Source organism: Cicer arietinum, chromosome 1 (genome assembly GCF_000331145.2).
Source record: "Cicer arietinum cultivar CDC Frontier isolate Library 1 chromosome 1, Cicar.CDCFrontier_v2.0, whole genome shotgun sequence".
In the NCBI taxonomy this organism is placed as follows: Eukaryota; Viridiplantae; Streptophyta; class Magnoliopsida; order Fabales; family Fabaceae; genus Cicer; species Cicer arietinum.
This window is the reverse complement of record NC_021160.2, coordinates 15,921,864-15,934,742: the sequence shown is the minus strand read 5'-3', so window position 1 is coordinate 15,934,742 and position 12,879 is coordinate 15,921,864. Positions and strand designations below refer to the sequence as shown.

Below are 12,879 nucleotides of genomic sequence, written 5' to 3'. Positions count from 1 at the left end.
ATGATAGTTCTGTGGGTAATGTCAAGTCTGAAAGAAAAAAATTATCCACGAAAATGGCATGAATAAACCTTACTGATGGCATTTCTGTGAGTAACATCAAAATAGAAAAATAAACATTTTAAATAAAACTAAACCACATCATAACTCAAACAAATTAACTCTTTCATGCATTATTCATCTACCTTTATTCAAAGTTTATCTTTCATTTTTCCCTCATTGATCTACTTCTCAAATCATTCATATAGAGTTCATATTCAATATAGAGTTATACATTCATATATACATATAGAGTTATACATTCATATATACATCTTTTCATTTTTAGTTTTAATATGCATTTTTAGAGGTCATATTCAATAAGCCAAATAAGCTAGGACCTAAACTTATCAAAAGAAAAGAGATACGAAATTCATAATTATGTCAAAATTGTTACCATAATTTAAGTTGTTTGATGACTAGGCAGAAGAGTTCTTCTTCACTGCATATGCACGACATGTTGCCAAACCAACAAATGTCGTTGCGGTCCCAACTGTAAATTCAACATAGAAAGCTATTTTACCAGTCAACACCTTTTTTTTACCAATTAACAATCAACACTCGAACAACAGAAAATTGAATATTTAGCAAACTTGTAGTGTGTGCATCTTGTGTCAAGTTCTGGTAAGAAAAGTTCAGAGAAACACCTGAAGCAAAAATAAGAGAGTTTTGCAGAAGTTGATGGTATTGCTTTCTTTTCTTCCAAAATTCAGTTTCTGGGATGCTCAAATGAGAGTGTTCTACAGCCCTAATATGATTAAGACTGAATAATCCACTAATTAAGACTGAATAATCCACTAATTAAGACTGAATAATCCACTAATTAAGACTGAATAATCCACTAATTAAGACTAAATAATCAACTTATGTTAGTGTGAAGGTGAAAAAGGAGCAAAGTAAAAATTTGTTTTCAACCGACAGTGAAGCACATTTCATTTTACACCACCTCAATTTTTACATACTCAAAAAAGCAGACTAAGTAGATCCATGATCCATCAAAGACAATTTTTGAAAGAAATAAGCAAAGATCCTCTCAGTAATCAAGAAAATATGAGTATCCACTATATAAAGAAATGTAGTAATTCATCCTTTCAGAAAAGGAAGAGGTAAGCACTCACTTACTAATTACCATGCAGAAAAATAGTCAAATAGAGAATGAGTAATCACTTACAGAATGTATATATAATTACCTTCCCAAAAGTATTCTTGCTTTTGCATACGATATGGAGCTTTTGGCCCTTGGGAGGTATATCAAATGCCCATGTGAATCCTTCTTTCCATTCCGGAGAAGTACTATGGTTCACTACCTACCAAATGCAAAAATATAAATGGGATATGTAATCTTGTATGATACAATAAAATCCTCACTAGAGACCACAAATAAATCAATTAATAACTTCATATATAATGTTGGAATATCAGAAATTAATTTTGCAGTTTGTTGAATTCAAACAGAAACGAGTAATGCATTATGTTATTGAATGTGAAACTGAAATTGAATTTACAATTGAGAAGCTTCAGTTTAGTATATATTTTTTATACACTCAATTGATTCTGATTAACCAAGTCTAATAGCCATTCAGCTTATGAGAGCTATCACAACTGTAACAAAAAGAAACTATAACAGAGAAACAATTATGCACAGACAGATGCAGAGTACGTAAATATATTCTCACAAGTTATAAGGATAAAAAAAATATATATATGAGTAGTTTCAGCTTAAAAAGTAATTGAACTTTAACCAAATGCAAAGGCTAAGATATACTACTGGTGCTTATGCAGATTTTTTTAATTATTCACTGGAGTACCTTGGTTTGTTTTGGAGGGCTATTGCCTATGGTCAACTGGAAAAATGCATTAGTGTTTCCCATTGTTTGCTTGAGGTTGTTTCCATGTTTAATGGTGACAGTCAAACAACCTGGTAAGCAGTACAAAAGAGTATTTGCCCTCTCATGGAAACTTGGTGGGCATGTTTTCATGAGCAGCTGCAAAATGGGGATGGCTTCAGCGGTAGTCTTGGCTTGAGATTTTGCTATATCTATTGGCATGGTCGACCATGATCGTTTTAGCAAGAAAAAGGTGTTAAGTAAAGAGTCTTGAGCCACTTCACTGCCAGATTTAAGTGCCCCTACCAAATGAGGAATGCAAAGGGTTGTTGCTTCAGATATGTCAAGCTTAGGAAAATTCATGAACATCACATGCAATATTTTCAAAACCTCCTCATTAATTGTGGAAGTCAACCACAATTCTCTTTCTCAAGACCTCCTCATTGAAAATTCATGAATATATACATTCTTTAAGTGATTACTCATTCTGTATTTGACTATTTTTCTACACGGTAATCAGTAAGTGACTGCTTACCTCTTCCTTTTTTGAAAGGATGAATTACTACATTTCTTTATATTGTGGATACCAAAGTCAGTGTAAATTGAAATTTTAGATTAGCACTCATATCATCTCAAAATCAGAACAAATCACAAACCGACAACCTCATTGAGCAAATCGTGAATTAATGACACTTAATAAGCAAGATTACCAAAATAAATAATGAAATCGCAAACTGAAATGATTTGGAAAGAGAATAGAATTTACTTGCTATTGCAAATCGCGAAGTGAAACGAGAGAGATGAATTTAGGGTTGTTCGAAATTGAATTCAGGGTTTTTGGGGACTAGGGTTTGTTGAAGATAGTAGAGAGAAAAGGGTTTGAGAAAGGATGAAGAGATATACCAGTGGTTTGGATGCAGCGGGAGGGACGTGTAGGATTCCACGCGGCGGAGCAATTGTCGATTGAAATGCGGCGTAGCAAGAACGACGCAGTGAAATAGCGAACAAGACAACACAACGAGAGCGGTTGGAGTCGACAAAGGGAGTTGCAATCTGGAGGAGGTTGGAAGAAGAAAAAGAAGGGTTTAGGGTTGTCTAGGTCGTAATTTTGAATGAATGAGTTCTTTTTGGTGTTGAGAATGAACAGATTTTGGGTTTTCACATAAACCTTTTTCTATAAAACTCAACACAAGGTTTTTCCGTAAAAAAAAAAAACTAATTTACTCACGAACTAACATCCGTGGGTAATTTTTTTCGTAGGTATACCAATATTTTCTTGTAGTGAGAAATCAGGATACTCTTGAAGTAACTTATGAAGGAACTATTGATGTAAAACGTTCTAAACTTAATGCATTATCTTAAGAATATGAACTGTTTTGAATGCAGCCCGGAGAATCTATTCTGGACTTGCAGAAAAGATTTTCTCATCTGACCAACCACTTGACGGCGCTTGGAAATCTTCACTAATGATGAATTGAACCTTAAAGTTCTAAGATCATTAACAAGAGCTCGGCAACCTAAAGTAACAACAATTTTTAAAAAGAAAAGCCTATCAAAGATGTCTCTTTCTTCACTTTTCGGGAAACTTCAAGAACATGAAATTGAACTTGGAAAGCTAGAACATAATGAAAGTCAAGAAAAGAAGCCAGAGAGTATTACTTTAAAAGCGGAGTCAAAAGAGAAAATCGATGATGAGAATTCAGGTGAAGATGAGAACATCACCTCCATTATAAAGAGATTTGGTAAGCTCCATTAAAATGTAAAAACTTATAAATTTGGAAAGAAAAGAAAAACTTTCAGGGAGAAGGATGTCTCTTCTTTGAATCAAAACTTCACTTGTTTTGAGTTTAGCAAGCAAGGACACATAAAAGTAGAGTGCCAAAATATTAATAAGTTTTCTCACAAGAAAAAAAAAATGTGCAAATGTTGGTTTGATGGCATCACTAATCCGACAAAGAAGAAGAGGTTAGTAACAAATATTTTTCTCATAATAATAATACTAGTAGTGAATTAATTATTGAGTGTAATGATACTCAAAATGCAATAAACTAATTACTTATGGAATGTAAAAATATGTACAAAATAGTGTCAACTCAAAAGAAACAAATGTCATCTCTTAAAGAGAAAATTAACATTGTGAAAAAAGATTATGAGTAATTAAAATAGAATTTTACATGCAATAAGTGTGATTCTCTTTCTTTCAAAATTGTCCAATTAAATAGAGTCATTGGAAGATATGAAAAGGGACAAGTTGGATTGGAAAATATTCTTACTATGCAGATATATTCCAATGAAAAGAGTGGTTTTGGTTATTCAAAGTTTGATAAACCAAGTATTAATAAAACCATCTTTTTTAAGGCAAGTGATCAATCCAACAAAGAGAAAGTTATAACTATGCCAAAGTATCATCATTACTATAAGAAGAACTATGTCCAAAAGAAAACTTAGATGCCTACATATAGAAGTAAATCTACTCCTACATGCTTTTATTGTGGTCAAAATGGCCAAACACCTAATGCTTGTCATTTAAAAAAAAATGGTGTTCCAAATGGGCATTATGTGTGGGTCAAGAAAGGTACTAATACAATGTATTGATACTTTGTAAGTCAATTCCCTTCAATATATAAAATATTTTCTTGATATGTTGATACAATTGATTCTTTGATGTTTATGTGCTTTCTAAATATGAATATGTGCTATAAATAGTATTTTTTTAGTGAAAATTTGGCTCAAAAACAAAAATTCTGATATTGTAGCCGAATACATATTGTTTGTATTCGAATACATGTTTCCATAAAATCATGTATTTGAATACAACCAGTGTGTAGTCGAATACAGATTCGCGATTTTCCCTATAAATAAGCTTTTTCACGTTTTAGGCCAGTTTTTCACAGTTTTAGTAGCCGAATACATATTTTATTCACTTCCATTTCTTCCAAAATCTCATCACATCTTACATGCAATAGTTACCCAATTACTATACCAACCTACATTGCATCTAAGATCACTCCAAACTAACAAGTGTCACTTCAAACTCCAATTTCTCAAACCCAAAATCCCCATTTTTCCCAAATCCAAAAACTATCACTTTCACCATGGATGCTCAGAAAAGAGGTTCCATAACAAAGCATGATGCAGTGGTTCCTTCAAAAAGGAGCGCTAGAACTGATAAAGTGATAGGATTATCTCGATTGTTTCACTCACCGGAAGAAATCGACCGGTTCTGAACCTACTACTCAGACAAAAAGGTGATCACTCCTAAGTATGGTACTCTTGATTCTTTGTCAGCTTTTATGTTTCCTGAGTTACTTAAGGCCCAACATTTAGAAGCTTTTATTGGTTATAACAACCCCATCTATTCTGATTTAGTTAGGGTATTTTATTGAAATCTTAAAAATGAAGGGACTAAATTGGTGTCTCAGGTAAAAGGCAAACACATTGAGTTAGAAACTCAAACCATGGTAAATTTTTGCAGCTACCATTTGAGGGTCAAAAACTTAAGCCCAACAATTTGTGTGAATGGGTAAATATTACCAAATATGATGCTTATGTTTCTTGTGTCGGTTTGACAAAGACACCATGGAATGTAAAAGGACACAAGCTGGTTCCAAATTTGCTAGGCAACGGTACGAAAATGGAAATCTGACTGTTGACTCTAACACATCAATTAAACATAATTTTCTAGATTTTTAACAACCTCAATTTCTCTCTAAAATACCTGACTTCTTCGTTTGTAGAATTTGTTATTTTGCATTGTTCTCCTTCACCGTAAGTCAAATTTGAGTGAAATCAATGCCAAAACGACCGTGTTAAAAGTGGTTATATTATCAACCGATTGGTTTTCTGATTTATGGTAATTTTCCTTGAACGAATTTTGAATTTAGTTTTTAGAGTATCTTATAATTTATTTTTGACGTTTACCCATAAATTGTCGAGTTAGATCGATTGAAGGACAAAGAGTAAAAGAACACAGGTTGTTTTCTCGTGAAATCGTATTCATGTGTGAAAGCGTAAAAATAAGGTAAGGGGTGATAGAGCGTTTGAATTTGCGAGTATAATATAATGTGAGATGAACGGGAAAACCGTATTTCCCAACGATTCATTCGGGGCTCGCTACGTACGGCAAAAGCCTTTTGAGTGATAAATTGATTAATGTAAAAGTATGAGAATTGTGAGATTAAAATATCGAATAGAAATATTTATAAGGTGTTGATTGATTTAACTTCGTTAAATGTGTGGTATTTGAAATTATTGTGATGTTTGATTTTTTTATTTATTAAATGTGTAATATTTTATATTATTGTGATATTGGATGTTGAATGAATTTTATGTATATGTTTGATTAGACGTGTTTATGTGAAGTGATAATAAAAAGTGAATTCATTTTGATAAGTTTATGTGAATATGATGATGTATGATTGATGATAGTGATGCTATAAATTTGGCATGAGTTTATGTGATGAGATATGATTAATGATAGTGGTGTTGTGAATTTGTGATGAGAATATTGAAGTAACCCCATAGTTGTTGAAATAATTGTGATTCCAATTTGTGTTTGAAATGACGATCTTAATGGAGTATCATAAGACAACGAGAGGAGAAAATAAATATTGAGAATTTGTGAAGTGAAGATTATTTTGTCATCATATAGGTACGGCATGACAAGCCTAGTGATTCTAGGGAAGTACAATTGAATGAGCCTGATCGTGGAGGTCTGGTGTTGAGCCTTAAGGCAAGATTGTTAGACCTTGGAGGTATTTATTTGGGTGGGGAATTCCTAGGTGACTTGGAGGTAGAACTCCAAATGTCGTGATCTACCACGCAACACAAGTTTACCTCGACTGTCACGTATATGTGTCTCGGGTTGAGTTAAGGAAATCTATGAGGACAAGGCCAATTTGAATTATCCGTCCACCAGGATGGTGGTATAGTATCAAGCCTTCTAACCAAGTACTTCAAAGTTAGAATGATACCACATTGTGAAGTAGAGTCTAAGCTCATGCATAGCATAGCATTGCATTTTATTGTGATTGTTTTGTTGTGATTAATATGTATTGTGTGTGGTGATAATTTCTCTTAGACGATTTGATGTCATAGTGAAATTTATTAATTTTCCTTGAGTGATTTTGACTTTTTAATGTGATATTTTTTGATGGAATGTTTGTGTAATGATACAGTTCTATTATGATTGTTTGCGTGTTCTTCTTACTTGTATTATACTGTCATCATGACTTCGAAACTCACCTCCTTCGTTGTTTGTGCTTGACTGGCTTGGCCCTACCTTTGCGAAATCGCAGTTATTATAGGTTAATGAGTCTTGAAGTTCAAGTTTGGGAGGAACCTCGCTCTGATAGGTAATATCGGGAATAAGGGTTTTAATTTGTATTTTACTTATTTATTTGAAACGAATTTTTATGCGAAAATATTAGAAGTACTAGTAAGTTTTTAAAATAAAATCAAGTAATTATACTTAAATCAAGCTTATCAAGATTGCACTATTTTAATGGAGAAAATAAGTTTAAAGTGTTCTTTTTATTTTTGAGAAACGTTATATCCTAATTAAAAATAAAAGTTTTTATTTTCTTGGATATAGATTTTTATTTATCCGCTGCAAATTTTATATGAATATGATATAATTTATTATATATATTATTTTGGGGTTTAGGGTGTCACATTGACTACAGGCTATTGCATTATTTTCTAAGCTACATTCTGGTTCCTAAGGATTCAGATCATGTTTTATAATTTTATATTGTGAACTTGTTAAAGTGGATTGTTTCACAATATTTTTTAAGCTTCAAAAGAGGTCACCATAATCTTGGATCATTTTAAAGTGGATTTTTTCAAAGAAGTTATGTATAAATCGTCCCAAGACAATTTGCTCGATTTGAACGTGCACCGAGTATGAAGATAATGTGGAACGAACAGCTTCATGCCTATGTCCATAAAGGCAATCTTGCCCAAACATCTACTGCTGCCCAAGATGATGAAGACGCTGAAGAAACGACATTTGGTGATGATAACGTTTCAAACTGCATGATCATGGAAAACTCAACTCTCTACAAACCTTCATCACTACACAGTTTCAGAATATTGACACCTCCATCAACAACCTTTTTCAAACCATGGAGACCATTATTGCCCAAAACCATAAAACTTTATTGCAAGAACTCAATGGTCTATCCATCAAAATTGACCATTTTCACCGTCCACATGATGATGATATGTAGTTCGATACTGAACTTGAATCTGTTGTAGTTTGTTTGTCTTTAAAATACTCTATGTTGATTTTGGTTGTAACTCTATGACTATGGTTTTTGTATCGTGATGTAAAACTTAAACATGTTTTAATTTCAATTATGTGATGTTTTTATTTCCCTACCTTGTGTGATGTTTTTATTCGCTATATTTTTTTTATGCTTGGTGTTTTGTTTATTGTTTTTCTTTCTTTTTGATCATGTCAAAAGGGAAGAAAATTGGTATGTTGTTGTTGTTAAAAACTTTTGTAGGTCTTCAAAATGTTTAAAACATGATGACATGAACTCAAGCTCAAAAGAGGAGTAAGCATGTATTACGGGGGAGAAAAATTAACACAATCAAACACTTTGAAGTCTAAACAACAACAAGGTTTTTCCATCAACAAAAAAGGGGGAGAATGTAAAATATTTATGTTTTTTATGAATACAAAAACCAAAGAAAGTGATCAAGTTGCAAGCTCAAAAGAAGTCAACAATCAAATATGCTAGAAATCTTATAATGTAAGGTACATGATGCAATCTAATATTAATATATTTCAAATGCATGTGAGAACCTTTCATTTTTTCATATGCATCATGAGAATTTTCAAAGTGTCAAAATGCATGAACAATATTTGAAAATAAAGTTTTTGACAAAAATTAATGTTGTATTCGAATACAACATGTTGTAGCTGAATACAGACTCAAGTCAGTAACTAAAACTCAACATTCGTTTTCGACTACGAGAAAGTGTATTCGAATACAATTGCTAACTCAGTAGCTAAAAATGGACTTTCGTATTCGACTACGAGACACTGTATTCGAATGCAAGTGCTAATTTAGTAGCTAAAATTGCACATTTGTATCCGACTACAACATGGTGTAGTCGAATACAAAACTAAGTCAGTGGCAAAATTCACTCATGTGTATTCGAATACAGGCTTCAAAATTCAAATAAAACTGAACAATACAAAGAGGTGTATTCAACTACACTCCTGTTGTACCTAAATACAACTGCAAAATAATGCAACTTTTCAGTTCAGATTCAATCTAGATCATTGCATATGTTCATCAAACCTCTAGGAATGAATGCCACTTATTTGAAGTGATGTCTAAGGAGTATAAATACTTCATAGCTTCAAACTTAAAATGTTACTCTTTTTCAATATCTTAACATCAATTTTAGAACAACTTTAAACAAACTTTTTGAAATGTTTTGATTTATTCAAAGTCTCACTTTCATATTTCTAGTACAGATTTTACATTTTCATATCATTGAGAAAGGTTCTCTATTATACTTGAAATTATATTAGACTGTTATCATTTTACTCAATTGTTATACACGTTTGATCTCAATCAAAGTCATTATTGTAAATCATTCAAGTTATTGTATAAATTGAGGAAAGTAGTGTTCTTTCTTAAAGTGTTGTAAACTAAGATAGTGGTGTGCTATCTTAGGATGATTGTTAGGAGTTTGTAGCATATGTCCTAGGGTGGGACTTGTACTTATTCTAACAATAGTGGAAAATCTCTTGTGGTGTGCAAGAGGACTAGATGTACCCTTGGTTATAAGGGAAACTAGGATAATTGTTGTGCTCTTTATTGTTTTGCCATTTACATTTTTACATACATCAATCCTAAACAGAAAAATAATTCACTAAGTCTCAAAAAATCATAAACAAATTCACCCCCCCCCCCCCAGTACTAACAGCTTAATCCCTCAAACATTTGTGGTTGTTTTCCTCCCTTTGTGGTTTTGGCCGCCACAAAATCAAGGTTTCCTTGTAGTGTGGGTTGCCTACTTCAGTGACAGTCGATGGGGGATCATTCATCGTAAGTGGAAGCTCTAACTCGACCTGCCTAGACGTTCCTGCAATATCTTGTCCCACATGCATCGACCCCTTATCCTTTCCGCCAATCCCCGACCCAACCATTGTATCTCCAGCTCCTACTATGGCCTCCTCCTCAACTCTAACTGAGGAATTCTCTGCATCTTCCCATGCTCCAGTCATCCCGAGCACCAATCCTGAAGGTACTGGATAATTGATTCTCTCGTGAGTGAGCTTCACGAGGTATAGTTCTCCAGCTCTCCTACTTGTCCACACTACCCTCCCCGTAAAAGTAGCCCTACTTGAGATGGAGTTGTATCCCCAAGCAGTTGGCGAGTCTCAATTAGGGAAGTATAACGATGTTTCCGTTGTCAAGGTAACAATCGGTGGAATGAACTCGTGTATCATATGAGGGCAAAGCCCAATTTCCACAATAATGTAAAGGGTTACCAACCGAAATTAACAAATAACATTTAGCGAAAAACTTATGTTTTAAATGCTCATGAGAATCTTTCATCTTAGCATACTCATAAAAATGATTTTCATATATAAAAAATGCATAAACAAAGTTGGAAAAATAAATTTTTTGACAAAATGCACTATCGTATTCGAATATAGTATATCGTAGCCGAATACAAGTACTAAGTCAGTTGCAAAAATTGCACATTTGAATTCGACTATGAGATGGTGTGGCTGAATACAAGTGCTAAGTCAATAGTAAAAACTACACATTTGTATTCTACTACGAGATGGTGTAGCCGAATACAAGGTCAAGTCAGTGGCAAAAATCACTCAGTTGTATTCGAATATGAGGTTTCGTATCCGAATACGAAGTTAAAATTTAGAATAAAAACTGATCGTTACAAAAGTGTATTCGACTACACATTAGCTGGAGCCGAATTCAACTACGAAATAATGCAGGTTTTCAGTTATGAATTGGTTTTCAAAGATTCCACATTTACGACATAAAGACAAGCGACAACACTTAGCAATTACGGCATAATAACAACCAATAACGGAGTATGTATAAACAATTATCATATTATAACAAACATGACTCGCGTGCCAAGCACCCTAATGCAATGGGTATATGCCAATGTGCATGATTCCGGAATTTCCAAAATGAAACCCTCATCGAGGGGCATAAATCATAAATGTACCGTCTATCACAAGCCAATACTAATTACCAAAGTGCCACCCATCACATATCAACACGATTTACTAGAGTGTAGTCTATCACAGACCTACATAACCATTAAATCCTCCTAAGCATAAGATGGATCAATCAACTCATGGAACCATCATGTGGCCCATCACGGTCACCACTTAACGTTGTGGCCCATCACATTCATCACTGACACTGTGGCCCATCACGGTCACCACAAGCTATGAAATGCATGAGCATACTCTTACTCTCAATTTTGAGCCAATTTTTATCGTGATAATGTTAAATAAGAGATGAAAACAAAATATTGAAACCTTTCATGTTGTCTCTTTGCTTTGATAGTATTCTTATGTCATCCTCAATCTCTGCACAACAATGACTATGTTCTGATCACTTTTCATTAAATTAAATTTGTAATTGTCTAAAATTCACATGTCAGATATTTGGTGATTTGTATTGACACTTGATTTAATTTTAACTTTATGGAAATAATTGATTTCTTGTTGTTCAACAGAATTTTGAAATGAAAACCAAACCAAATGCAACACATTTGATTGAAACTTAGTTCAATTATCAACGCTTTTGAAATTAAATCTACTTTTTTATGTCTCTTTATTGCTTTTACATTTTAGCAACATTAGTGTATGCTTTTAATATTTCCAATACTAATACAAAGGATGGCAATTGTTTATCCTTCTTATTCATCTCATTAAATAGATATGGTACACATTTAATTTTTTTGGGACTTATGGTTTCAATTAATAACTGACACTAAATATATGTTTCATTAAGGTTGTCTTTCCACTTTGAAAGTTCTAGTTTGGCCAAATCATATTTTCTCTGGGAGTTAATTAACAAGTGAAGTGAAAAGGATGACACACAAATAAGAGCTTAAGCTTCAATAAAAATTAATTGGTGCTACATGGTGTTATATCCCTAATAATGAAAGAGTAAAAATAATAGAAGAGCAAACATGAGACCTAGTGAAACAACCATCAAGTAAAAAGAGACATGATAAATTGTTCATCGAATTGAGACATAGAGGCAAACAACAATTAGGATTTTCAAGAGTAGACCAAGTAGCGTGTAAGACCCATAATTTTAAAGTATACTTTATGTATTTTTGTGTATTTTGGATATTGGCTCAGAGGCTTTTTAGCCAAAGTTATTAATATTTTTGAGTTTATATGATCAAAAAGATATTTTGATGCCGATTAGAATTACTCGTCGATGAATAAATTAAATTAACTGCGGTGAATCTTTTACAAAGAATTTAATGTGTTATGGGTGAAATGGTAATTTTAATAAATATCTAGATATTTTGAGATATTTGTTAATTATAATTAATATATATATAATGGATATATGTTTGGAGGGAAAGGAAAAAGGAAGAAAAGAGAAGAAAGACAAGGAAATAGAAAGGAAGGAAAAAGGAAGAAAGGAAAACCAAAAGAAAACTGAAAAGCATTTTCCTCTCCCTGTCTCGCGCGCTCAAAATCCCTCTCTCCTCCATTTTCGTTTTTCTTTGCTTCCTTTAAGTTCGAGAATTGAAACCCAAGGCTAATGGGTGAGAAAGATCAAGTTCCCAACTCCTTCCTCCTTCTCGGATTCGAAAACAGAGTTAGGGATTTCAAAATCGTCAAACACAAACCTCCCCAATTCATCTAGATCTAAGCTTCGTTTCGCGAAGATATAGAAGGGAAAGTCGCTCACTACCACGCTACGGTGCTAGGGAACCAACTTTGGAGACGACGTTGTGAGCGGAGATTTTACCGGATTTACTCGCG

The 12,879-nt window shown here is 33.2% G+C and overlaps 1 protein-coding gene across 1 annotated transcript; it reads right to left on the bottom strand.

The window, feature by feature from the left end:
• Positions 1-421: 421 nt before the first annotated feature.
• Positions 422-1,948, bottom strand: LOC105852612 (protein CELLULOSE SYNTHASE INTERACTIVE 3-like). Its single transcript, XM_073364865.1, has 3 exons — positions 1,845-1,948; positions 1,227-1,343; positions 422-529 (listed from the first exon to the last, which is right to left on the bottom strand). The coding sequence occupies exons 1-3, from the start codon at positions 1,905-1,907 to the stop codon at positions 476-478; spliced, it is 234 nt and encodes a 77-aa protein (XP_073220966.1). The 5' UTR covers positions 1,908-1,948; the 3' UTR covers positions 422-475.
• Between the last annotated feature and the right edge of the window lie 10,931 nt (positions 1,949-12,879).